The 27750-nt window shown below is 41.4% G+C and overlaps 1 protein-coding gene across 2 annotated transcripts in view; it reads right to left on the bottom strand.

Annotated features, from left to right (window-relative positions):
• PTPRG (protein tyrosine phosphatase receptor type G) overlaps window positions 1–27750 on the bottom strand; it is a 525693-nt gene that overhangs the window by 153829 nt on the left and 344114 nt on the right. For both annotated transcript variants that reach the window (XM_066596617.1, XM_066596618.1), the window contains exons 8-10: window positions 25839–26031; window positions 6847–7037; window positions 2847–2955 (exon numbers count right to left, since the gene is read on the bottom strand). In XM_066596617.1, coding sequence (XP_066452714.1) covers window positions 2847–2955; window positions 6847–7037; window positions 25839–26031 — 493 coding nt within the window. The remainder of the gene's footprint in view (window positions 1–2846; window positions 2956–6846; window positions 7038–25838; window positions 26032–27750) is intronic.

The following is a 27750-nucleotide window of genomic DNA, read 5'->3' as shown; positions in this document are numbered from 1 at the left end:
CTCTAGAGCCAACAACAGATGCACTAATTAAGCTTAACAGATTGATTTAGGATCTTATGTGAAGACTTGCAAGTTCAGCAGCTCTCGCTCCATTACTCCTCTGTAGGGGCTGTCAGCAGGCAGTGTCTATCCAGATTAATTTTCAGGTTTACCATCCATGAAAACATCAACTTTTTACACTCTACAAAGTACCCAGTAAATATTTGCTTAATTTCGTATTTCTGAGTAACAATGCCAGACTTGTCATTTACGTTATGGACATCTGGCAATCCAATAGCTTCCGGGAACTTCACGCAAGTTGTCAAAAGAGTTAATTTATTTTGCATATCTTAATTACACAAAGCAACACGCCTATTTGATTTTTGACAGCTCATTTTTAGAATACCGTAAAGCTGTTACCATAAAACTGAAAATTAATTGGCTTGATTTATAGGGATTGTAAAAGATTCAAACCAAACAACTGATTATTCTATTAAAAAAAATACACACGCACACATAGGTTTACAGAAAAATTATAAATTATAACAAGTTTAATACATCCTCATACTCATCCATAAAGCTCTCTACAGTGCTGCACCACCATATATCTCCTCCCTCTATTCAGTCTAACACGCTACCTATGCTCTGTCTTGCTAATGACCTTAGATTAACATTCTTCATAGTCTGAACATTCCACTACCATCTCCAAGATTTCTCCTGAGCTGCCCAGTTCTCTGGAATGCGCTACCCCATAACAATCAAGTTAATCACCAATATACAGTTTTAAGGATGCCCTAAAAACACATCTCTTTAGGGAAGCCCATCACATCCCCAAACTAACTTGCTTCAGTTTACCCCTTTTCTGCATTCTCCCTCAGAACCTGACCCCCTTTCATCCCACTGTATCCCCCACATCCTATACACCGGCCTATAAAACACAATTCATGAATCCTTGAAGTATCACATTTTAAAATTCTATAAAACAGCAGATGCTGCATGACATCTGCTAACTATAGTGCCCAGTAAGGTTTGTCCCTCAGTGGATGCAAGCCAACTGGTATCGCTAGAAAGCTAACTATGGTGCCCAGTAAGGTTTGTCCCCTAGCTTTCTAGTGGTACTAGTTGGCATGCATCCACTAACTATGGTGCCCAGTAAGGTTTATCCCCTAGCTTTCTAGCGATAGCAGTTGGCTTGCATCCACTAACTATGGTTCCCAGTAAGGTTTGTCACCTAGCTTTCTAGCGCTACTAGTTGGTATACATCCAGTAAGTATGGTGCCCAGTAAGGTTTGTTCCCTAGCTTTCTAGTGATACTAGTTGGCATGCATCTACTAACTACAGTGCCCAGTAAGGTTTGTCACCCAGTTTTCTAGTGATACTAGTTAGCATGCATCTACTATGGTGCCCAGTAAGGTTTGTCACCTAGCTTTCTAGTGGTACTAGTTTTCATACATCCACTAGCTACAGTGGCCAATAAGATTTGTCACCCAGCTTTCTAGCAATACTAGTTGGCATACAAATCTGTAATGCTGGTAACCTATTCATGGAACACATGCTGTAACTCCTGTATGATAGATAGAACAAAAAAAATTAAATGGGTTGACCCACTAAATGAAGCTATCCCAATAACTATCAGAGTGGTGGAGGTGCAACCGCTGGGAGCCCCACAATCCCAAAAAAGAAGGGGGCAGCAGTCCAATTAAGCATGTGCACCACCACTTCATTATATCAATGGGGCTTCTAGAAATGGCTGAGCGCTTGAAATTGGCAGTCCATTGAAATTAATGGAGCTGTGGGCACGTGTTCGAATGCTCTTCCATTTATTCGGGCAACCTTGAGGACCAGTTCTTGGAATGAGTGGAGGCCCTGGTAATCGCATAGTAATTCCGTATCCTGTGGATGACGCACAAGTTCATTTGGCGAGATAACCTTTTTAAAAATGTTCAATTAATTGGTAAAAAAAACAGACTATTATTAGTAAACAAACAAATACTTTAGGCTGCTATACAATGGTGTTGGTTTAAAAAATAAAAACATTGTTTTGGATACGAAAAAGGATCTGAATTTTCCTAGAAACTTCTCCATTCTTTTCCATGGGTTGTGTCGGTTACTGCAGCTTAGTGAATGGGATTGAGCTACAATACCATACAAAGGCCATGGACAGGAATGGCGCAGTTTCTACAGGCAAAAGAAAAAAAAAGCAAAACCCTTTTCCCTACTTGGATTCTGAAGAAAGTCTTCTACAGTGGTCATTTTTTGATACCACCATGGTTCAAGTAATAAAAAGCACCTTTGGGACCAATAGGCATGGCTTTTCACTTAAAGAAACCCTCTAGTTTTGGAACAAATTCTGTCCCAGGAACAGATGGGGAGGAGGGTATTTTACCTGCAGTAGTAGTTCTCTTCCGTCTCTCTGATAGGCCAGTTCTGGGCCCGTTTTTTTCAGTTATCTAAGATGTTCGACACAATCCTTAGACTACCTAATCCCCACAATGTCTTGATAGTGTTAGGACTTTCAATGCATTATACCTGCTCTCTAATTGGCCCAGGCTGCTCATGTGATCTGTACTGGCCAATCAGAGAGCAGTACAGTGTGTATTGGCTAGATAGAAAATTGCTACAGCCATGTGAGTCAGCTGAAACCAGGGCCAGAAATTGGCAGATCAGAGGGCAGCAGAGAAGAAACACTGCAGGTATTCTCCCCTGCCTTAGGACATAACTTTGTCCTGAAACCAGAAGGTCGCTTTAATAGCAGAGTGCTAGACTTCGACAATGGTGGTTGTACTGTAGCTTCACTTGCTGGTTGCCCATCGAGATGTAAAATAACACTAAACATGTCGAATAGCCAAAGTGGAAAGAATTCTTACCTTGAATAAGCATGGTCGGGCTGAAGTCACTACGCATGTCATTACGGCATACCGCCTGTACTCTGAACAGGTATAGGATATCGGGAGAGACATGGTTAATGGTGACGTTCTGTATGGTAAAGAAACAGACACATGGTTCGTTAAGGACAAGACTCTACGTTCCTGAACCAAGCCAGACAATAATAGCAGGGAATATTCTACTATACTGTATGATATTTATATATTCACATCACACTCCCTAAAACACTTGCCCAAAAAGCTCTGAGTCCCTAAATACACTACAAGGTATTAATTTAAAACTGTCATGGATGTCATTAAAAAAGCAATTTTAAGAGCTCAATAATGCTCGCCTTCACAAAGAAACGTCGGAAAATATTTATGCGGCCAATAAAATGATAGATCAGTTGGAATCTATGTATTTTTCACTTGTTTGTCTCTCTGGCTTTTATGCCTTTTTTATGGAGCAATAAAACCGATGAAGTGTCTGCGCAACATGCCCAAGCCAAAGGCGATATCATAAGTAGCCCCCGTAAATAATGAGTGCCGAGCACACCCCTCTCTACCTCTACTTTTCAAGCAGAACATTGAAATGTCCTTTGTTACAGGAATGAAAAAGGAAATGCCTGAGTGCAAGACAAAAGAACTATACGTCCCCAGATTCCCCATGTGTTGGGATGTAACGCAGTGTGCTATACACAGACTGGACAGTGTGAAGTTTGTAGACTATCTCCAGAATGTCATGCAAACAAACATATGGAAGTTAAGGTGTACTTAAAAAAAAAAAAACATGCAAAAGTACAATTACTGACCACAGCAGCTAAATGTGTTTATTTTTTTATGTAGAGGTTAGAAGTAAAATGTGGGGACCTGATTGGCTGATATGAGCAATACTCAGGGGCAATTAAAATGCTGCTCTGGAGGTGGGGATGCCAACCTTTCTGCTACTGGTAAAGTAGAAGCTATTGCTGAAGAGGAAAAAAAATCACATAGGCAAAGCCCAAAATCTACAGAGAGTGGAAGAACAACCTAAAGTACTGCTGAATGGCCAACTGTTAAAGCCAGCCATTTTTGTAATTAATCCCCATCTATCCTTAACAGACACATGACCTTTGGCAATGAGTTGCAACAATTGAGGATTAAGAAGATTGTGAAGTAGAGTTAAATAGATGCAAGTGGCACCTGGAAAAAAAATTGCGAAAGGAGTGGTTAATTAGAGTAAAAACAGAAGGGGTCAGGAGCATTATAAAAGGCCCTCATATATATTAGATAACAGTTGTTGGCAGGTCCCAATAAAATTGTCGTTTTCAGACTAGAAATGAGCGAGCACGCTCGTTTAAGGCTGCTACTAAATCGAGTAGCAGTCTTATTGAGTAACTGTGTACTCGCCCGAGCAGCATGCGGGGGGGGGGGGGGGGGGGTGGCAGGGGGAGCGGAAGGGAGTGGGGGGGAGAGTGTGAGAGAGATCTCTCCCCCCACCCTACCCCACCGCTGGCCCCTCACAGATAGACAGAAGTCGCACTGAGGAAAGCTCCTGTCCTTGGACTTCCTACGAGATGACCTTCTGATCATAGTAAAAGCTGTGTCTATAGATTTTGTTGGCACATCTCCTTGTGCAATATCAAACATAGGAAGACATTGTTGTATTATAAGGGCCAATTCCGGCACTAAAACATGCCCCTTAACGGCTTTGATCAGAATTTTTTAGGACATCAACACCCTACTCTATGGCCAGGTTTCCTTGTCAACTTTGTGTGGTTGATCCAAAAGTGAATTAACACAATTGTATTTTATTGGAATACTATGGAGCAATTAAAAATGTATATTGTCCTGATTAAGATGGAGCTTCTGTAAGTCAATGGCTTTGCTTCATTGGTACCTACTGTTAATAAATATATAAGGACGCACACAAGTTTAAGCTTTTATACACAATATTAGACAACTTGGTGCTAGCATTTCATGTTGCCTACAGCTTGGAAGATAAAAACACTTCAGAATTTCAATTAATTTTACATAATTAATATCTGGTTGGCATTCATGAATCAAGAGCGATATGAACTATATTCTCAGGACAGGTTGCTTTTGATACTTCTTGCACTTTATAGCCCCGATCCCCCCCGCACTCCTATTGACATCCCTTATGATAATGTAATTGCTACAAAAAAAAAATAATCCTGGAACATTGCAACCTTGTGCTTCGTTCAATTGATTCCTTCTCTATTCTCTGAACCAAAGTACTTCCCTACGTGACCCAGATAGCAACGTCTAGTGGGGGAACAGAAAATATAAATGGAAATGAAGGAAAGTAATCTTTATCGGAGAGTGTTATTGTATAAGTTACGGAGCAGGCCCAGATGACAGCACATTCAGAAATAAAATAAGGAAAAAAAAAGTCATTAGGAGATGTATTGTAGGCGCTGGCATTTTTCATGTACATACACAATTCCAGATTTCGTTCTGTTAGCAGCCGGTTCAGATTAACATTAAATGAAGCTCTCTGAAACCTGGAAGTGTTACTTTGATTCCCTGCAAGGGCAAAGAAATGTGCGCTGGTTTAAGAGACGAAAATGCTGAACTGGGAAATCCTAAAATAGTGTGGAGCTGAAATAATATTTGCATTTAAAAGCAATTCGGCTAAGTCATTTTTCCTCTGACTGGTCAAATCTTCCTTTAACTCCTAGGCTACTCGGGATTGCCCTCGCCTACATACTAATAATGATTGGTTTCTCATTTGCAGAAGTTAGTTCTTTCCAAAAAGGCAGTTAACCTGAATAATAGTCTTCCAGCAAAAGGTCAGATATTTCCATCATTTAATCCTACTCTTGGGGCAATATATATATATATATATTCCTTTTGCTTTCTGGAAGTATCTAACATATCGTTAGTTTGGATTTAAAGGGGCCATGAAAGATCAGTGCCTCAGAGGCAGTTTTCAGGACAACTACAACTTTGAGTCCAGTAATCAAGTTGGATGTTCAATTTCGGAAACTATGATAGACAATGCCTATGTTGCTTTCCAACACAAACCAGATCTTATTTCTACCTCCCTGTATGGATCATGACACTTACAGGGGTGAGGTTGGTAACAGTGGAACTTCAGAAGCCTATATCTTAGACTTTTCATCTAAGTACCGGTAGTACTGTACTATAGCTCCAGTATTGCGGCTTCGAGCCTTGAAGTTGTCAAAAAGTTATGTTAGCAAGTCAGTGCCATTTTTCAACTCCCAAATATAAACATTGGCAACATATTTATAGCGCCTGATTGATCAGTATTGTTTGGTCTGCTTAAAAAGGATTGTCTATTTTTGGTCTTGTTTCAGGTAAGCTTTTATAGCATGTTTATCTAGGAGATGGACAACCCCTGTAGACATCAAGTAAAGCCCTGGAAGCTTAAAAAGGTCACTCTTTCTGGATCTCCTCGACTATTAAACAGCAGAGATCAGTTACAAAGAAGACCTAAGATGTCCATGGATCAAATGGACAGTTCATTGATTTCAATGGGAATTGTATAAGGTCTTAATAATCCTATGGTGGCACCATAGGCAGATTAAATACTTGCTGTTGAGTTCCCATGCATATTACAGCTGATTCTTGCAGCTTCACACTGTGTGACCAGCTAATCAATGGGGTACTTTATAACCATAAATTGATTGTCGAAAGTGGAAGGTGGTATTTCCTGCCACATCTGTTCATGGGCTAGGACAAGTATTGCAGGTAATCTCCATTAAGGTAAATGGGGAGATGAGCTACGATCCAACATACCACCCATGAATAAACACTGTACAGAAAATAAGGCAAACTCTTTTTTTTTCTGTCCATAAAGTATAAGTCGTGTCTACTACGGCTCCCGGCAGCTAGATCAAGCCACGAGTATTTTAGATTGCGACCAGAAAAGGAAGCTAAATTGTGCAAGCTATACAACTCCATAATAGTAGAAAATTTTAAAAAAATTTTAAAAAAAGGGTCCATGCAACATAATAGGACTGAGAAAAGATAACATTACCAGTTCCTTTTCATTGTCGTTGTCTTTAATATACGTTTTCTCCTTCTCTTCATCATTTTTGGTCCAGCTGTAAGATACCATGTAGTTCATGATTGGAGGATGGTAAACAAAGCCTGGCTTCTTCCAAGAAACAACTAAAGCCGTCTTGTTTACTGGTTGTACTGTCATGCTGACCGGTGGGGAGCTGCAGACTAAAAGACAAAATACATGGTTACTCTGTTACTTAATTACGAGAATGTCAAATCCACATTGGGTGTATATCAATCCGAGCCAGTGTGTTACAAAGTACAACAGAAAGACAAAAGCACTTAAAACCATGACTTTTTTTCTAGCCTGCCTTATAGATCTATACCAAATATATGTAAACCTGTGCCCAAAAATGGTTGGTGCAGCTGCCAATGGGTTAAAATCTTCTAAAAAATAAAAGGACTGATAAGGAAAGTCATGGGAGCATTTTTCGGATAGACCTTTTGGGTTTGAAGTGTGTAACATAAATGTCCTACAAATATCTCGATTTGCATATGAAGTGAGGGAAGATATAGAATATGTTTAAAGGAAACTTGACCAGTATCGCGAAGACATTGTTGTACCCTGTACAGTCTATTTTCTTACACAAGCAACAGATGGAAAAAAAACAAACACATTGGTGTTGTGGTCCGACTGTTGCTACAGAAGCAGCCTCAGGAGGAAACCCAAGTGAGTAAAGTACTACTCCATTAATCTGCCCAACTCTAACTCATTAGAGACCGCAATACGCCTTTTTACTGACCTCATTAATGGGCTTTAACTTGCACATACATCTTTTTGAGGTGGTGGCTTGGCTGAGTACTGACAGCCACTCTCCTGCTGCAACAGCCAGTAAGTAGCGGAGAAACCTCAGATCCTTGCAGTTTAACCATTTACATGCCACTATCAACCCATTGGCACCCCACAATGGTTCTGCCAAAAACAGCAGGTTGAGCTGACCTGAATCACATGTGCAAGGCCACTATTAGAGTTTTTATGTATTCATCTCATCAAGAACTACTGAATTTTCATCTGGAGTTTTCTGTTAAGATCAACCATGGCAGGACAACTTTACATATTAGTTATTCCATTGTGACTTGGGATGCTTCTATGGCAAAGATCTGACCTGATTAGATCTGGACCTCTATTTGCACTGCATACAGACAACTGCCTTCATCTTACACCAATCAGGTAAGATAATAGTCATGGTCTTCAGTGCTCTTCTTATAGTGTAGAACTGAAGAGTCAAAAGATTGTCATTATTGTTGTCACCTACAGATGCAAAAAAACTCTTTGGATCACAGTTTGAACACATATGATGTCAGATATCGACTAAGATGCAAGTATATCTTGTAGCAACTAATATAGTACTTGGGTATTTTGTTTTATATAAACCCCTCTCTGAAAAAAAGTGAAAAAAAGTGAAAGTCATGACTTGGGGAGGGAGTTAAATTTGAGTTTCATGGTAAGCACATTATTAAAAGTCACGTTGAGCCATCTGACATCCTCGGCCGCTTGTAGGAATCTGAAGTTCAGCTTCCCATCATTTGCTCATTCTTCAAATGAACATCTTGTCTTCAAATTTTATTACTCAGATTCATCAATTCTAAAACGACAAGGTGACAAATGGCAAAGAACTACATCTCAATTTGATCCTGACTACAAAAACGAATGAATCAGACTTTGGGACCTTCTCCTTCCCCCTGGCAAGCCCTTTTATATGCTCTGGTAGTCGTTGACAGTTTGAAATGAGATTCAGGCTTATGCATTAAAACCATCACTTTCACAAATGATCAGCTCCTGCAAACATGAGTCAAACCAATCTCACGTCTCGCCATCTATCCCTATGCTTCCATGCCTCCCTCCGTCCCCTGCAACAAAGGGTGGCCAGTAATTCAATATACATTGCATTAAATTCATTTAGGCATATTCTGTATTCATCCTCGTGGCTGTAGCAGTATATATTAACTTTATAGTGTTTTCTATAGTTATGACCAACATAAATTTATTGTCCCATCTCTCTGGCCTAGTCTGATCCTGCTAGATTTCAGGAGCTTCAAACAGAGTGTGTTGTCAGAAAATAACCGATTGTATAATTAAAAAGTTTTATGTTAAACAAGTTTTGTATTTTTTTTTTTAGAAATTTGTGACTTTTATGTCACTATCTATATATAAAAAAATAAATAAATAAAATTCTGCAGTTCTCACATTGATCGCTAAACGTAACATTTCAACACTTCCTGTTTTTCAGAAATCCTTTATTAGCCATCTCATTATCACATGCAACATTACAATAGAAGGTACACATATATGGTGAACAGAAGAACACACATATATGGTCATGGTCACAGCTCACCTCTTCCCCCTCCCTTCTAAATGAGCTCTGCACATGTCACAGAGCATGCCCACGATGCTCTCCCATAGAAGTCAATGGGTCTCCTCCTGGCTATTGTCACCTAAGGTCCATGAGGCTGCTGTAAGTCACCTCTCTATATGCTGTGAACTACAGCATATAGATATTTTTCAGCTTTTAATTGTTTGGACTTTTACAGAAGCAGTAAAATCAGTCGTTTTCATTACTGGTTTAATGTCTGATATCTTTTTTTGTGTAAAAAGTTATATATTTTTTAGGATGCCATTACAAAGCAACATTTCTCCTCTGCGAAACGCAGGCAGAAAAATGCTGCTAAATTCCATAGCCTGGCCTTATCAGTTCAATCTCCATGACAAGTCCAGGTGCTGGCCGCAATCTTCTTTTCACTGCCTGTGTTTTGCAGGAGAGAAACACTGAAGAACTCATCGGCACCCAGTGATTGTATCACGAGTAGGCTGATGGAGTGCTGGAGGCGGCCCTCCCTGTCAGGCTAGCTGCTCAGACACCACGGCCAGCACTGACCATGGCATTCAAGTAGTTAGAGGACCACAATCGTAGCTGACTGATTGCAACTACTGCTGTCAGCTGTATGAAACAGGTGATAGCTGTTGAGTATGAAACAGACTCTGCTCCCGAGCAGGCTCATACTCATCCCATAGACCAATGACTTGCATGTATTTCACTAGTCATTAAGAGGTTAATTTGTAGTAGAAAAAAAATACAGGCGACACGTTCCCTTTAAACTCACCCCATACATTCACAATGGCTTGGGTTCGAAACCCAGTACCACACTTTGCACATTTACTGTGCATCGTCTCAGGTTAAAAACATGTAAGGGGTTGCCACAACTCCTGTTTGCGCTGGAATGTTCTGCTTCATAACCGTTACATATGGATAGGCGGCTATAGAGTGATAGACGCAGCTCCTATGGGGCAAAAGACATGCTCACTTCAATCGAAGGTGTACCACTTTTATCAGTGACCAGGCTCCCTCCCTCAGCAGGAACTGGTGATACAGACGTTGAAGAGGTTGACCCGGTTATCAAGTTTGCGTTCGAGCGTCAGCATGTGGTCTAAACAGTGTTTCTTGTGAAGTACAATACCTAAGAATCCAGTGTTCCGTCCCATGACCACTTTACCACCTTCCAGCATACTGGAGGTATTTAATGGCACCACCCATATCAGTCCATTCTACAGCCGATCCACCGACCCTGGGACATACTTTTAAAACACATGACCCCATGTATTGCATTGTGAAATAATCACCATACAACAATCATCTGAGTTTTGGCAAAAGCCAACAGGGCGTTGTGAAAGTAAAAAGTCACCCTGCCATGGACCTCCACCACTAAAAGAGACTTAAAATAATGTACAGGATTAGAAAAAATGTCTGCTTCCTTAAAGAAACAGCACCACACCTGCCCTGCCCATGGATTGTATCCGGTATTGCACCTCCGCTCCATTGATATGAATGGGTCAAAGCTGTAGTTCCACACACAACCTGTAAACAAGTGTGGTGCTGTTTTGGGGAAAAAAAAATAAGCATCCGCGTTTTTCTAATCCTATAAAACCTCTTCTATTCACTGGATTAAACATCAGAATTAAAATTAAATACTACAACCAACTCTTACAACATAAAAAAAAAAAAAAAAAAGGTCCGTGGCGCCTTTAATTCTCATATAAAGCTGTTGGAAGCCATGAATGAGTGAATAAGTGAAGATCCAGTATCATCATGTTGTCTGATATCCGACTCTTCACCATGGGAAATTCAGTGTTTACGATGAACATTTTTTCTACTTCTCTCTCGGTTTCCAGCTATCGCTAGAGAACGTCTTAGAAGGAAGCTACACAGGATTCAGTAAGACGGGTGGCTTCTGCATTTCCTTGAGGTCTTTCACCTAATCATATTTGAAATTCAACAGTACAAATAAAACTTTATCAAATCAACTCAACGACCATCCATTATTAAAATCTATTGACATTTCAGGTTATTATGGAAGGCTGCGGCTGATTCATAATATATGAGCCTAATGTACACTATTATTTATCTGATGAATAAAGCGCCCCGGCTCGCTCTCTCCCGCACCGAATCCAGATACATTATGCTTTAACCAACGTGACAGTGACATTTCTCTTGACGTTTGGATAACAGGCCGTGTTTAGAGCAGTCGTGCCAGCCTCAATGGCTTGGTAATCACATATTCTGACGCGTCGATGCCGAGCATTTGCAAATTTTAGCATACTGAGCAAGCATTTGATAGAGAGTGTGCCGAGTTCATACATGGTTTGCATAAACACGACGCGGAGACACTAGGAAAACAAGGCATTTGCTTACCAGCTTGGGTCACGATTTACAGCAAACATGCGTACTGATGAGTAATGTAATGCACTGTGCTGCAAGAGCGGGATTATTCTGATTGGCAGATTGGAGTCGGAAAGGAATTTTTTTCCTTAAATGGGAAAAATTGGCTTCTACTTCATTGGGGTTTTTTCTTCCTCTGGATCAACATTGGGGGGGGGGGGGGTAATAGGCTAAACTGGATGGACATAGGTTTTTTTTTTGCCTAATATACTATGTTACGTTTCTATGATGCGAAGATCAATATAATCAGTACAGCTTTATTGTAACCCTACATATAGAGTTAATCTATAAGAAGATATTCACGCCCCCTGGACTGTTCTAGATTTTATTTCACTCTATATATTCACACCCCCCTTCAATCTTATTATGGATGATTTCCTTACATTCTTGAATGTGTTTAATCAGTCTTCCAAAGTTGCACACATACATGCTACAATTTGTCAGACCCCCAATTTGTGTTGTGGCCTATATATCGGTGACTTAAAAAGGTTTAAACCTTGTGTAATAACTATTGAACACTTCTACAATTGACTATTTTGTGCTTAGTTGTAAAGTACTGTACTTAGTAAAGCTTTTTTTCCCCCCAATACTTCAAATTGCTTTACAAGCACTCTGGGCTTGCTGGTTGCTGCTAACCAGAACATGTGACTGCAGCAGCCAATCACTGGTTATAGAAGGTCACTGCTGTGGCCAGTGATTGGCTGCAGTAGTCACATGTCCTGATCGGCAGGAACCAGCAAGTACAGAGGGGCTGTAAAGCAATTTTAAGTTATGCAAAACCCCTTTAAGGATGGTTTAAAGAGGTTGTCCAGGGAGGTGGAATCCTTACCCGGTACTGAAGTGTCCAAACCTCCACTTCTGGTCCAAGTCTGACACCAGGTAATGTGAAATGAACTCTCTCTCAATCCCAGTCATGCAGGCACTCTGTACTTCCTGGTTGCTACTGATCAGGACATGTGACTGCTGCAGCCAAGGATTGCCTTCTTTGAAAAACAGCACCCTAATCATTTCCAGGTTGTCTTTGGTATTGCAGCTCAGCCTCATTCACTTCAGAGTTTAGCTACCACATGCCCCATCATGCCTAGATCAATAGCTTATGTGGCATCTAAATGGTTAGCCAGAGAAAGGGGTTTGGCCTCTATAAAAAAAAAAAAAAAAAAGGCAAAACTTTATTTTCCAGTACACCCCACAAGAAAATGTTTAAGGCCTCATGTCCACGGGTAAAATAAGATTTTAAATCCGCAGCGTGATCCGCGCCCCATAGGGATGCATTGGACACCCGCAGGTAAATACCTGCGGATGTCATTTTACCTTCAGGCGTGGATTGCGTCTGCGGGAAAACACCCGCGGCATGCTCCATTTTAGTGCGGGTCTCCCGCGGGGACGGCTCCCCAGGCTTCTATTGAAGCCTATGGAAGCCATCCGGCTCCGCGGAACACCCGTACCTGAATTTCTGCTCTCCGGCGCGTCAGCGCGGGAGAGCAGGAGTTCAAAAAAAAAATGGAGTGCCCGGCGCATGCGTGCGGCACGCTGCCGGCGTGCCGAGCACATTCGCCGGGCTGAAGAAAGAAGATCCGGACGCTACGGAGGAAAGATCCACAGCCTCCGGACAGGTGAGTTTAATTTTATTTTTAGCCTCATGTCCCTGGGAAAGGAGGGACCCGCTACGGGATTCTGCATGGAGAATCCGCGGCGGGCCTGATTTTCCCCGTGGACATGAGGCCTAAAAAGTCTTTCAAACACATTATAAGGCACTATAAATGATAACACTGGAAAATAGAATTAGTCTCCGACACAAAAAATCCCTGATATGACCGTCAATGGAAAAGTAAAAAGAACTTGGCTCTTGGAAGCTGTGGATAAAATAAAATAAAAAAAAGAAAACTAAAGGCATTGGGAAGGAGTTAATAGGCGGAGTATTGAAGTGGAGCTAAACAAATTCCAGAATGCAGAAGCCGTCCAACACGTCCTCCATGGTGTCGGCATATATAAATGCATCTCTATGAGCAGCAGTTACTAAAACCACCTAATAAAGTCAGAATGAGAATGAGCCGGCTCCTGCCCTGCTGTCCAAATCACTATAGATTGTCTGTTATTTAAAGGGATTAGTTAAATTACCTCGTTCTATGCTAGGATTTATGCTATTAATCCATGGGAAAGTAACACACGTACTAGCCATCTCATGTTGCAGTGTAAGGCACGTACAATAGAACAACAGTCTTTATGAGATTTTTATTTTTTTTGGAGGTGCCTTACCAGGAACCTTATTCAACCTCCATCCACCTAAAACTTTAAGCAGTAAACACTGTCATTTTGTACTGTAGCAAATGAAAAAATTAAAGGGATTGTCTCACTTCTAAAATTGATGACCCGTCTTCAGACTAGGTCATGAATAAGCAGATTGGCCAGGGTCTGCCGCCCAGGACCCCTGCTGACCAACGCTGGCGTACTAATGCACAGAGCTGGTTTCTTGCCAGAAGCAGACTGCTCTGTACATTGTATAGTTACCAGAGTCTTATTGAAGTGATTGAGTCTGCAGTACCATTCCAGACCAATGCACAATGTAAGGAGCTATCTGCTTCCAGCAACAAAGCAGCTCTGCCCAATAGAATACAAGCAAGGTGATCAGTATGTCTTGGGTGGTGAACCCACCCCCGATATCAGCTGCTGATGATATCCTGAGGATAGGCCATCAATCTCAGAAGTTGGACAACCCCTTTAAAGTAGTCAATTGTGAGGATCTACCATGCAAGTTACAAAATCGGTGACGAGTAACAGAGTTGCTAAACTAAAGCTTACTATCTGGGTTATATAAAAAAAAAAAAGAGAAAATATGTTTTCAGAAACTGTTTTAGGAAACTGGGTAGTTGCCCGCTCAGACCTCGGATTCATTCACCACAGAGGAAACAAGAGGTGTCCGTTCTAGAGGACTGGAGATCCGTACATTACATTTATTCTAATGGAAACTGTGTAATACTTCATTTGCCCTGTAGTAGTGTAAGGGGGGTATGGTTTATCGCTGTTTAATGATAGTAGGATATATATTTTTTTAAAGTAAGGTCTCTTTAGGAGGGTCCGGGAACAGAGGAACACTGCTGAATAGGAAGAAGTAAAGAGGTGCTTGGTGCAGGACGGAGGTTGAAGCAGCAGTCTCTCTAGTTGCAGATACAGTCCTAAGGACGATTCCTTCCAGGAGAAAGAGATACAAGCCATTGAACAGCTAGCAGTGTGTGTAGAGAAAACCTAAGCTGTCGACAGAGGAAGATTGAAGTCTCTTACAGTCTGTGTGGTGCAGCAGTCAAACTTCCACGGACAGTGTCCTCTGGGAAGAGAGTACAGGCCACTCAGCTAAAGTCAAGAAACCCAAAAGGCTAAGAGGTGAAGGACATCCCTGTTCTCAGGATAGATGGGAGTCCCAGTGGCCAGAGCTCCACTGATCTGTCAGTCTTCACAAATCCAGTGGACGGGTGAAAACTTGAAAGAAAAAAAAATGTCTCCCGAATACCCCTTTAAAAGGGGATTTCCCTTTAAAATTAAATAAATGTCCGATTATTGGGGATCTGACCCCTGGGATCCCCAGTAATCCCAAAACCTGCACACCACAAACTCTTGATGAGAATAGAACAGTAATGCGCACATGTAAACGAGGCTCCATTCACTTCTGTGGGAAATCAATGTGCGCGGCAATCTATCCCATTCACTAACCCCTGCATCCCATAGAAGTAAATGAAACAATAGTCATGCATACATACCGCCACCCCATTCACATGATTGATTTGGAGTATCAGATCTCAGGGTCAGGCATTTATACCCAATTCAGTAGTTAAAAGGTCATTAGTGGTAAAACCCCTTTAAGTAAAAATATATAGTCAGAAGAAAGATAGTAGTGCCTCTTTATTTATTAAATGGATTTGCTGGACATTTACTACTGATGATCTATCCTCACGATAGGTCAATAGCGGGTCAGCTGCTTTGGAACCCAATGAGTTCATCATCATCAACGCATATGTCTGCCTTGGCTGCATGTACATTGGCAGATCATTTGATCAGTGGGGATTGCAAGCGATAGACCTAAGCTAATCAACTATTAAGGACTTATCCTGAGTAAATTTAAGAAGAACCCTTTTAATTGCAATCGCTTGTTCGCGGTTATCAACCCTTTTAAACTAGGAACAGGACTGACTGTAGTGATCGTCATAGAGTAATATCAACTGAAAGTCCAAAATAACGTCCGCCCCATGATCTCTACTTTCCGTCCCTTACAACGGCTCCAGTTCTGAGGACCTCCAGACATTAGTTACACGTGCGACAGTATCAGCGGTATTTTCTATACGTGAGACGAGGCGGACGTTACGTTTAGGATCCCTTTAAAAAAAACGTAAATTCTGAGATTGATAAAAGAGCAATTTGTGTGCGAAAGCTAAATGTTACTCCTCTTTACTAGAGTCAGATGGGTTAAACGAGAACTTCTCTCTCAATTTCCCAAACCTCCGTTCCCAGATCTTGTGTTTTCCGTGCCCTCTCCGTGAACCGCGTCTGGTATTTATGCGGCTTCTACAAGTAACCGGGGCCTCTGATATATTTCGCTCGGGGAAATTGTAGAAACTGAAGCACGGGATCAACTATCCAAAATGAACTTGACGCAGACATCCGAAGGGACAGAACGTGAAGCCTTATGTCACCGCTTTCGGTGAGACACACGGAACACAACCTTTTGAAGAGGTGATTGATGGCACGGTGGCAATAACTTCACTATGAGATATGGTTTCATTTATGATGTCAGGCTGGGTGAAATAGTGAATGTGAACTAAATTGCCTCTCTTGAATAGCGCTGTACCTTTGACATCAGATCAATAGTTGGAACATTGCCTTTGCTGGGAAACATGGTCGAAAAAAAAAAAAACCTTCATGTCTAGTATAAATGACTTCGAAGGGACCGAGGCAGCTAAATTGACTATTATGTTAGATTAACCTAGTGCACTAAATAGGGGAAACATTAACATCCTGGGTGCGGGCTGGGATATCCCATTTATCGATTGGAAATCAAAATGCTTTAGACTCAAACACGGGGAGATTACATCTGTGCGGTGGCTGTGATCGGCTGCAGAAATCATCACAAATCCAATATTAATAGCTGCAACACAGACGGAGTTGGGGAGGGGGAGCAGTCTGGATCAGGCACATTAGCACATTGCTGTTAAGGCATCCGCCAAATTACAAGCTGCAGTTCAGATTTTCACGTTTTTGAAGAGCAGAGCAAAGTTTGGGGTCACACAGGCCGTACAAATATGCTGCGTATTTCACCCAATGCCACGTGTATTTGTGCGCGCAGATGCATCGCGTTTGTGCACATCAAAAAAAGTATGAAAAATTACATTGATTTTGTGTGTTTACGTGGGATTTCGGCAATGTCATTCGCACTGATGCAAGCCCATTGATTTCAATGGGCTTTTGTGGTGCGCAGAAGATAGGTCATGTTGCTTATTATTTCACGCGGTCGCACAATGCGTGAAAAAATACGCTAATGTGAATGAACCCATTGAAATCAATAGCTTCCATTCACTTTGTACTACGCACACAAAATACGCTCGTGTGAATGAGGCCTTAAAAAGGAAAAATATGGCAGAACGGATTCAGTGTCAGGCCTAGTGCACGGCCGCAGGGGGGGTGTTGCTTGATATAGGATTTCAAAGAACACCTTTGCCATAATCCATCTCCTTGGACTCTGTACTAGATATATTCTGAGATTTAAAGAGGTTGTCCAACAATTTAAAAAATTTTTTTTTCTATTATGGTTGCACACGTATTAAAATAATAAAATCATAGGTACCTACTAGAGATGAGCGAGCACCCAAATGCTTAGGTCCGCGTTATTCGAGCTTTTCGAAAAATTGAGAGCTCTACTCGAGTAACGAACCCCATTGACTACAATGGGAGACTCGAGCATTTTTGTATGTGGGACGCCGGGTGCCGAGCTTTTTTTCCCCCCCCCTAGGTTCGTGCTCTCTCATGCGACGTGGCGGGGAGGGGCCAAAACAGGCACGTCACAGCTGGGAGGAGCTAAAAACTGGTGCGGGGTCGAACACTGCTTAATACTCGTTCGAGTAACGAGCACCATCGAGTACACTAATGCTCAAACGAGCATCAAGCTTGGCAGAGTATGTTCGCTCAACTCTAGTACTTACCCATCCTAAGACCTGGTGATCCAGTGCTGCAGCCCCACAGTCCTCCTGGTCTTTGTTGTGGAACAGCTACCACCTGACCAGATATACCAGGAGAAGGACTGCTGCAGTCTTTGATTGGTTGTAACAGTGAGGTGGTAGTCATTCCCACAACAAAGTCCAGAAAGGCAACAGCGTTAGAGCACCAGATTTGAGAATAAGTAAGCACAGCTGGTTTTGCTATATTAACACATTTGCAACCGTAAGTCAAAAAATAAATAAAAGATTCAACAACTGAACAACCCCTTTAAAAAAAATTACACAGGGCACATAACGGTGTAGAACACAGAAAAAAGCCATACTCCTCTTTTCATTTGACTTCCCCATCCAACACGGGCGCCCCTCCACTCTGATCTTGGAAGAGACTGTAGCAGTAACATGCCCTTCATTACTCATGCGACTGTTCTGCCATCACATGGCGTTCAAGCACAGATACCTGCTGGCCAGTTGTTGGCTGAGCGGTAATGGCACATGACCACTGTAGTGTCTTCTGGGTCAAAACCAGTGATACGGTTTGTCTTTTTTTGCCTATTTTACACCATTCTCGCTTTGTCATTTATTTTGATATCTTGGATAATCCTTTAAATCTTCACTTGAAGTGGACTAACTATCTGAATACATTTGATTGCTTGACTTCATGGATCCCGATTTACACGCTATAGTATAACTATTGTTTATAACTAGAGATGAGCAAGCGTACTCGCTAAAGGCAAATAACCCGAGCGAGTATCGCCATTTTCGAGTACATGCCTGCTTGCCCGAAAGGATGCAGGAGGGGGGGGGGGGGGGGCGTGGGAGAGAGGGGGAGCATGGGGGGGGGGGGGAGAGATCTCTCCCTTCCCCCTCCTTCCCGCTATCCCCTGCTCACTCCCACAACTCACCGCTCATCCCCACCAGCCCTCGAATCCTTTAGGACGAGCAGGCATGTACTCGAAAAAGGCACTACTCGCTCGAGTAATTTGCCTTAGCGAGTACGCTCGCTCATCTCGACTTATAACGCAACAACATATGCCAAATCGCATCACAATTTTGGCACAAAGTAACTTTTCCACTGCCTATATTTTGTCTAGAGGGGGTGCTGATAAGCACTGAAAAAAATTGAGCTGAAATTGCCATACTATTCTACATATTTCGCCAGGATGTCAATGCACTTGGACAGCTCTCCTGCAGCTATTTAAGTCCCTGCAATTAGAATTCTCCCGACTGCGCTTGATAACCGAGGTACAAAAGGTGTTTACCGGTTTTGGTGCAACCCCCCCCTCCCCCCTCTCCCCCAAAAAACAGTTTTTGGTACGGTTTCCAAAATTCTGGCAAATTCTGATTAATTAATCTCTTCCATTGTAGATACAGTAAGCTCTCCAGCACCGAAGAGTCTATAGATGTACACCATTCATCATCCAGCATGAGCCACTGATAAGTTTAGCGCATATTTACACTGCGTCGTCTAAGTTTACACCATCTGACTATTAAGTGGGATTCATAAATTACCCCCATTGTGCCCTGTGCTGAAATGTTTATGCTTTCCTATTATAACTAATAACAGGCCTAGATCACTGAATAAACACTTGAGAATTACTACATTACGTATGCCATCATCAGGTCAAAAAACACTAATATAATAGCAGCAATAGAAATTACAACAGAACAAGGCTAAGCACAGATAGTCAAGTGTCTCCGTACTAAATAACTGCCATAGAAACACAGACCTGCTAAGCAGATCAGGTAAAATGCTTATACACCAAGTAGAAATACTGAGAATTACCCTGCAACCTGAAAGCCTACAGCAAGTATGAGGTTAAAACTGAATATGGAATTGAGCTCAGGATACAGATTTTATGAAGCAGGAAGGTAAAAGGTCAGAAGTACAGTAAATGCTCATAATTGCCAAGGTCTCCAGGCTTTTTTCCCAGCTTCAGGTGGAGTTTACTTGTTTGGCTCAGAGGAGATCTTCCAGAAAAGGTCAGCGAGCGCCTGGTCTTGTAATAGAGCACAAACCCTGCACCAGAACAAACTGGTGGCCTCCAGGCTTCATCCAGAGCCATGTGCAGAAGCAGCATCTACACACTACTTTATCAACTGCTAAATGAGAAAGTGAAAATCTGTAGCAGGGTTTGTGACTGGGAATGCTGAAGTTACACAATATATTAAAGATTTCTTAAAGAGACATTTGCCAAACGTCAAAACATCACTTATAGGCATGAATCCTACATCTATATCCTAAATCATGGTGCATACACAAGCCCCATCCTGTTCTGCCCCCAAAACTACCAGAATAGTCTAATGCAAAATTGGAATAAACAAGCCCCTTTCCAATATAGTCCACGGACAGTTCAGTCAATAACAATTCTGTGAGCAAGCAGGTTGGGCTCTTGGCCATTCTTTAAGCAACAGCTATGGCCGTCATTAAAGCAACCCTCCAGTTTTGGGACAAAATTCTATTCCAGGACTGGACAGGCAAGGGGGTAGATTACCTGCAGTTTTTCTCTGCTATTTACCCATCTGCAAGTTCCGGGTCATGCCTTTGGCCATCCAAGATAGCTGGCAATCTACAGACTACCTAATCCACAGTACATTGGTAATGTTAGATTACTAATAACATAGTATGTTAGGCGGAAAAAAAAACCACATGTCCATCTAGTACAGCCTATTACCTCCCCAATGTTGATCCAGAGGAAGACAAAACAGAAAAACCAATGAAGTAGAAGCCAATTTTCCTCATTTAAGGGAAAAAAGAAACTCCTTCCTGACTAACCTGGCAATCAGGACTCCTGACTCACAGACCCTTCTGATGTAATCAGTGACTAGAACACATAATATAATGCTCAAGAAAGGTGTCCAGGCCCCTCTTGTACTCTTTTAGAGACTTTGCCATCACAACGTCCTCAGGCAGAGAGTTCCATAGTCTCACTGCTCTTACAGTAAAGAACGCCCTTCTATGTCGGTGTAGAAACCATCTTTTCTCTAGACATATAGGTTGCCTCCTTGTTACAATCACAGTCCTGGGTATAAATAGATGATGGAAGAGATTTCTGCATTGTTCCCCGATATATTTATACATAGTTATTAGGTCACCTTTTTAGGTCTTTCTTTTTATAAAGTGAACCACCCCACTGTAGTCCACCCACTCCATTTATGAAATTCAAATTGCCCGCCTTTGAAGCCACTCAAGCTCCGATATCTCCTTCTTGAGACCAATGCCCAAAACTGAATACGAAATTCAATATACTTGCTCTTCGATTGGCCAGAACTGCTCATGTGTCAGCATTGGCCAATCAGAAAGCTGTGCATCAAGTAGCTACAAAATGGCTGTAGTCATCTTGGATGGCTGAATTTAGGACACAGAAGTGAAGGATTGGAGGAGTAGCAAAGAAGAACAACTGCAGGTAATATACCACACTGCTTCTTGGGTCCTAGGACAGAATTTTGTCCCTAAATAATGAAACATGGTTGTCTCTCAGCCTTCCTTTAGACCAAAGTTGTCCAAAAACCCTCAAAGGCTCTAGGTCAGACAACTTCCTCCCGACTCCCCCATACACATTTGTGCTTTGCTCAACTGCGTGCGCATGTGTTTTCAGTGAGGAGGGGAGGGTAAGCCACTGCCAAACACCCATGATAGCAGCTTATCTCTTGTGAGAACAAAAAAAAAGGGCATGTAAAATTTAAGATGCCAAATCCTTCCTTCCCCCAACATCATCTGCCAGGTAGATATAGAAGACCCCCATGTATGAAAGATACTTGGGTGATTTTCGTTAATGTGTATGGAGTCCTCTAAAGAACAAATCTACTTCTAGTTGAGCAAAGATATGGAAACCTGGGAATCATTAAAAGCCATCAGAAGTCAGGGACATCTTAGCAGCAATCCCCGTTGGTACTGTATCGGTGGTTATATATATTGTCACCGAAGTCTTCCTCAAAAATGGATATAACCTAGAAATGGCCGAAAAAATATGTGCTCTTACTAGTAATACTCTGCATCTGCTTGACCCCCAAGATCAAATATGCAGACTATGGTGTTAGCTTAGGTCTACCTTTTTTCCCTGAAAATAAAAGACCTACCCTTAAAATAACCCTACCCTGATTTTTTAGGATTTTTGGGGAGGCTTGAAATATAGATAGGCCCTACCCTAAAAATAAGCCCCAGCTGGATTACAATTTTTTTTAAAAAAGGAATAGGTTACCTAGCAGGCTCGGTCCAGGTCCTCCCCGCTACTCTCCAGTGCTTTGGCGTGCTTCTTGCAGTCCTCAGCCACCCACAGATGATCACTTTCTGGCTATGGGTTTCATAAATCCCGCCTCCAGGAAATGATGGCTGTGATTGGTTCATCAAGAGCTGCATCGATTGGCTAGCAGCACTCAAGAACCAATCACTGCCCTCACATTGGTTCTTCGAGCACTGCACTGAAGTGCGTCGAAGCTTCAGAGAGCAGCGGGAGGTAAGACATCCCCTGAAAATATGATCTAGTGCCTCTTTTGTGGCAAAGATTAATATAAGACTGGATCTTATTTTCGGGGAAATATGGTTGCACAACAATGGACAAGGAATATACTATGTTACTAGAGTGTAGAGGGGAACCCCATAAGTAGGAGGATTACATATAATGTCCATGCAGATTTTACCCCAAAGTGTGACTTAAACCCAGGACCCAAGTATATACTTGCCAATTGTTTTCTACGAAAATGAATGAGCCCCAAATGTACAGCATGTATATAGGTATATGGACGCACAGTGCCAATTACCCACATAACATATGGAGATTAAGGACCTCAATTTAAGTTTCATTAAAAAAAGGCAATTCCCCGTCACAAAACAGGCCGTATTTTTCTTTGAATTCCCATGACCAGGCAGAAACAGTCAATGTGCTGGTGCTTGTAATAATTACAGCTATTGGCACAATGTTATAGAGACGACTGAGGTAACTGGACCAAATTAGCTCTTCTCTATATTGGTTCATGATGCAGAAGCCCTGGCACAGAAGATGCCAAACAATGTCATAAGAACGGAATTGTTGGTTCAGTTCTTGCTACTTTGGCCTGGGAACACCTGAAGGATTCTGGGACTCTGCACAACAGTGCTTTTATCTCCCTTTCAGATGCACAAATGTATTTGTAATGGAATTGGCCAGGACTTCCGAAACATGGACCAAATGCAATGAGCATAGAAATGCAACTCAAGAGTACCATACAAAAGGCTGTTTTAACTCAAATTAGAAACATTCCGCAAATTCTGGAAGGAAAACAGAAGCAAAACCCTTGACTATGTACATATGAAAGCCATTCATACGTGGGCACATCTGCTGGACATTAGGAATATAGTAAGTAGCAGGAAATGAGGTTTAAGAGGACATGATGTGCATCGATTAAAAAAAGAAGAAAAAAAAGACATTTGATGTTACATTGTAGAGGTACAATTGAAGTGGGGAGGAGAGAAATTGTATTTTATATGTTTTCATATATGTACTGCATTACAGAAACGTAATAAGAGCAAGTTATGTGTTTTGCTAAATAAGACGAGTTTTGGAAAAAAAAAAACGCTGTAGACCTCAGAATTTTGTTACCTGGATGTTTGTCCTTCTGGTAATTCTGCCATATTGTGATCAAGTAAACCATGAGAATAGATGGGGTTAATGCCCAATGCACGTAGTTGCATTTCAGATCAGTATGATATGGATCCATAACCAAAATCTACAAACTGCTTTCCCCATCATTCTGCACTTAGCACCCCATAATGACAAAGAAAAAACAGAACATTTGAAATCTTTGTAATTAAAAAAAACCCCGCAAAACAAAAATTTAGCATTGACATAAGCATTCAGACTGTTTGGTATGACACTTGAAATGCAGCACTTTGGGCCTCCCATTTTTCTACACCTTGGAGTCACCTGTGGTCAATTCAGTTGATTGGACATAATTTTAAACAAACATACCTGTCTATATAAGGTCTTACAGCTCACAATATATATATCAGAGTCAAAGCCAAGCCATGAGGAGGAAAGAACTACCTGTAGAGCTCGAAGACAGGATTGTGTGGAGCCACAGATCTGGAGAAGGCTACGGAAAAAAATTGCTGCACTAAAAGTTCCCAATAGCACAGCGACCTCCCTAATTATTGAATGTAAGAAGTTTGGAACAACCAGGACTCTTCCTAGAGCTGCCAACCCACCAAAGTAATCAATAGGGGGAGAAGGGCATTGTTAACAGAGGTGACAAAGAACCCAATGGTCACTATGGCTGAGCTCCGAAGATGTGTGCATATGGGAGGAACTTCCAGAAGGTCAACCCTCACTTCAGCACTCACCAATCTGGGCTTTATGGCAGAGTGGACAAAGAGAAGCCTCTCCTCAGGAAAAGATACATGAAAGCGTGCCTGGAGTTTACCAAAAAGCACCTAAAGGACTTGGGCTGTAAGAAAAAAAAAAAAAAAAGAAGACTCTCTGATCTGATGAAACCAAGACTGAACTGTTTGGCCTCAATTCTAAGAGTTATGTCTGGAATAAATCAGGCACTGCTCCTCCCCTACCCTACCCAATACCATTCCTACAGTAAAGCCAGATGGTGGTGGCATCATGCTGTGGGCTTTTTTCCCCCCTGGCTGGGACAGAGAGACTGCTCAGGATTGATGGAAAGCTGAATAGAGCAAAGTCAGAAATATTCTAAATGAAAACCTTATCCAGAGCGCAAGGGACCTCAGAATGGACAGAAGATTCACCTTCAAACAAGACAATGGCCCTAAGCACACAGCCAAGACAACACAGAAGTGGCTTAGGGACAACTCTGTGAATGCCCTTGAGTGGTCAAGCCAGAGCCCTGATTTGAACCCATTTGAACATCTCTGGAGAAACAAGAAAAATGGCTTTCCACAGATGGACCCTATCCAACATGATACAGCTTGAGAGGATCTGCAGAGAAGAATGGCAGGTGTGCAAAACTTGAGGGATAATACCCAAGCAGACTGAAATCGCTGCCAAAGGTGCTTCGACTACATACAGAATGTGAATACTTATGGCAATGAAAAATGTTAGTTTTTCATTTTAAAAAATGACAGAAGACTTCTAACATTTTGTTTTCACTTTGTCATTATAGGATGCTGAGTACAGTAAGATGGGGAGGAACCTGTTTTTTTTTTTTGCACAATAGGCCACAACATAAGAAGATTAAAAAAAGTGAAAGGGTCTAAAGACTTTGCAAATGCATTGTACGTATTCAATTACAGAGCATTGCTTCCGGGGAAGAACAATATGGAGCCCCAGGAAGGCCCTTTACAGCACCATGCAGATTGCCTTTGGATAAGCACCAACTTATGAAGCCACGAATGCAGTGTTGACGTAGACATTATAGAATCATTACCCTGCAAACAGTTGTAAAAAGTGCTTCTCCCATTTTCCTGGAACCCAAATTATGGTTGCATTCATATATGTCCGGCAATACGGCACAGTTGCACCACCTTAAAAAAACATTGACTGCAGTATTTTTTATTTCAGCTAACAGTTCCGATGTCTAGCACCATTTGAGCTTATTGGGCACAGCAAGGGACGCCAGATACAAGGTCTCAATCGAACATTCTCACTGGGGTGGCTTGGATTTTCTCCAGATGGCCAGACTTATGTGAGCCCAGCCTTTGACACAGATCATGTGAGTGATGCAATAAGTGGGCCAAGGATTGTGATCTCCTAGAAAGGGATCTTTTCACATTCACAAGGAACTCTACAGTAATCCCATATAGGTAGCAAGCATCTTCAAAATATATATAGCATTTACAGCCCTTAAACTTTGATTTCCAGAAGTGGGTACATCAACAACCAGTACTAAAAAAAGTAACAAAAACAGCAATTTGCACATTTTACCCACAAACTCTGGGAGATATTTATTTATTCATCTTCTAGGCTCGGTAGGATAATGTTGATTGAAATAGAAACTGTATACCCGCTGTTGTAAGCTGACTCGTAACTGCATTTTAATTAAACACCTGTCTTTCTGAGTTCATTTCTAACCGAGAAAGAATCTACTACCGGTCTAGAAACGTATGAAGTTACCTTTAGAAGCTTCAGTGCCAAAAAGATTGTCCAAGTCGTCAGACATGTCTTGGCTCCAAGCATCTTTCACAGCAGACTTATACACGACCCTATCATTTAGGGGCTGTTTTGGTCTGAAGTTGTTCCTCAAATAATCCACGGACTTGACATGGTCCTGCTGCTCCGTGGTAAATATGGAATAAAAAGCTTCCAGCTGAAACCACAAATTACATAGAAGAGTTAAAGACCATCCATTTACAATCAACTTTATTTATAGAAGCTCACCATGACATGGATGATGGGAGGATATTGTTGGCTTCCAAAAGCTACATCCAAAACACACCCACCCGCTGAAAGATTCCAGATTGACTGAAGAACCACACAAGCCCACAAGTTCAAAAATATTCACATAGGTAATAAACTTAAGTAAAACTTGGGAGAGTTAAGTAATCTGCTCAAATGGGTAAAGTCGGTAGTCTCAAAACAGAATCTAGCAATACAAATAAAAGAATAAAACGCTGCTTAAAAAAATTATACTGATGCCTAATAGAAATTCCCCAATTTTTATACTTTCCGCCATGTTTTGCCTATGTTTTAGGCATATAGAAAGGTTATAGGTTTAAAAAGTAGTTATTTTCAATTTTTGACCACTAGTGGCATTGCTTATATTGGCATGAGAAAATTAATTATCAATTTACTACACTGCTGAGAAAATTTATTAACACATAGTAAAATAAACTGGGAAGCAAAATAATTTTACCTGAATAATAAAGTTAAATGTCAAATTTAATTTAATAAGTTTTCAAAAATCCTCCTCCTGACCAAGGACAACATCTGCATGGAGTTTGTAAGTTCTCTTTTTGTTTATCTCCCTCTCATCCTCCTCCTCTAGAGAAAGTAAAGGAAGCATGATTGCTCAGAGATTAGCACTGTTGCCTTGCAGCACTGGAGTCATAGGTTCAAATCTGACCGAAGACAACATCTGTATGGAGTTTGTAAGTTCCCTTTTGTGTTTCTTCAGAGCGGTATTCTCTTCAGGAGAGGTAAAAAATTTGTAGTGGCTCCAAGCTTATGCTGTTGCCTTGCAGTGTGAGAGTCCTAGGTTCAAATCTGACTAACAACTTAGAATTATAACCTATGACCCCAGCACTGTTAGGCAACAATGCTAACCACTGAGCCAGATTCATTGAAGAGGCACCACCACTGTCATTTCAGGGCAGTTAGAAAGCGTTCACTAGTCATTTTTTTCCCAAAACTTATGGTTCAGGAGAAACAAACGGTCTGAAGCTTGGGTTTTCACCCATCCGAATTTTTAGCAAAATTTGACCCGAATTAGGGTTCTACAGGTTTGGGTTGCTCATCTAGAACGATGATATAAATGATGAAAGAAGCCCTAGTGAAAGGAGTTGTATGCTTTTCAACTGTTGCGGTAAAGCTGAACTACCTGGACTCAGTATCTTTTAAAGGTATTCCTGCACCTTCATTAGCTGTCAGCTGAAAGTTAGTTTGTCTGAAAGCCATTTCTCCTGACTCCTCCAGATGAAAGAATGTTCAGCTAAAAGGATCAGGTATTGAAATTTAACACACCCAATCCTTCCTTCCCCTGCCATCTGTCAGAAGAAAGCTAGAAGGCCCCAGTACACATCAGAGAGTCGAATGTTTGGGCCAAAATTGATGGGTTTCTTTAAGGAAGGGCTGATGTGGTCACCAACCACATTTTGAACTAAACCAAACCTAACAGTGTACAAACTGGACATACCACAACTATCACTTTCATTTTCTATTGATTGCCATACTTACCAACACTTCAATTCCAAATTTAAAGTTTTAAACCCTGCCCCTATTTTACCAGAAATGACCGAAATTATACAAATACACCCACTATCAGGCAAATTAGAATCCCGCTAAAATCTGGTAAGTGAGAATTGTTGAT

The sequence above is a fragment of the Eleutherodactylus coqui genome, chromosome 3 (genome assembly GCF_035609145.1).
Source record: "Eleutherodactylus coqui strain aEleCoq1 chromosome 3, aEleCoq1.hap1, whole genome shotgun sequence".
Lineage (NCBI taxonomy): Eukaryota > Metazoa > Chordata > Amphibia > Anura > Eleutherodactylidae > Eleutherodactylus > Eleutherodactylus coqui.
This window is presented reverse-complemented; position numbering and strand designations above follow the sequence as displayed.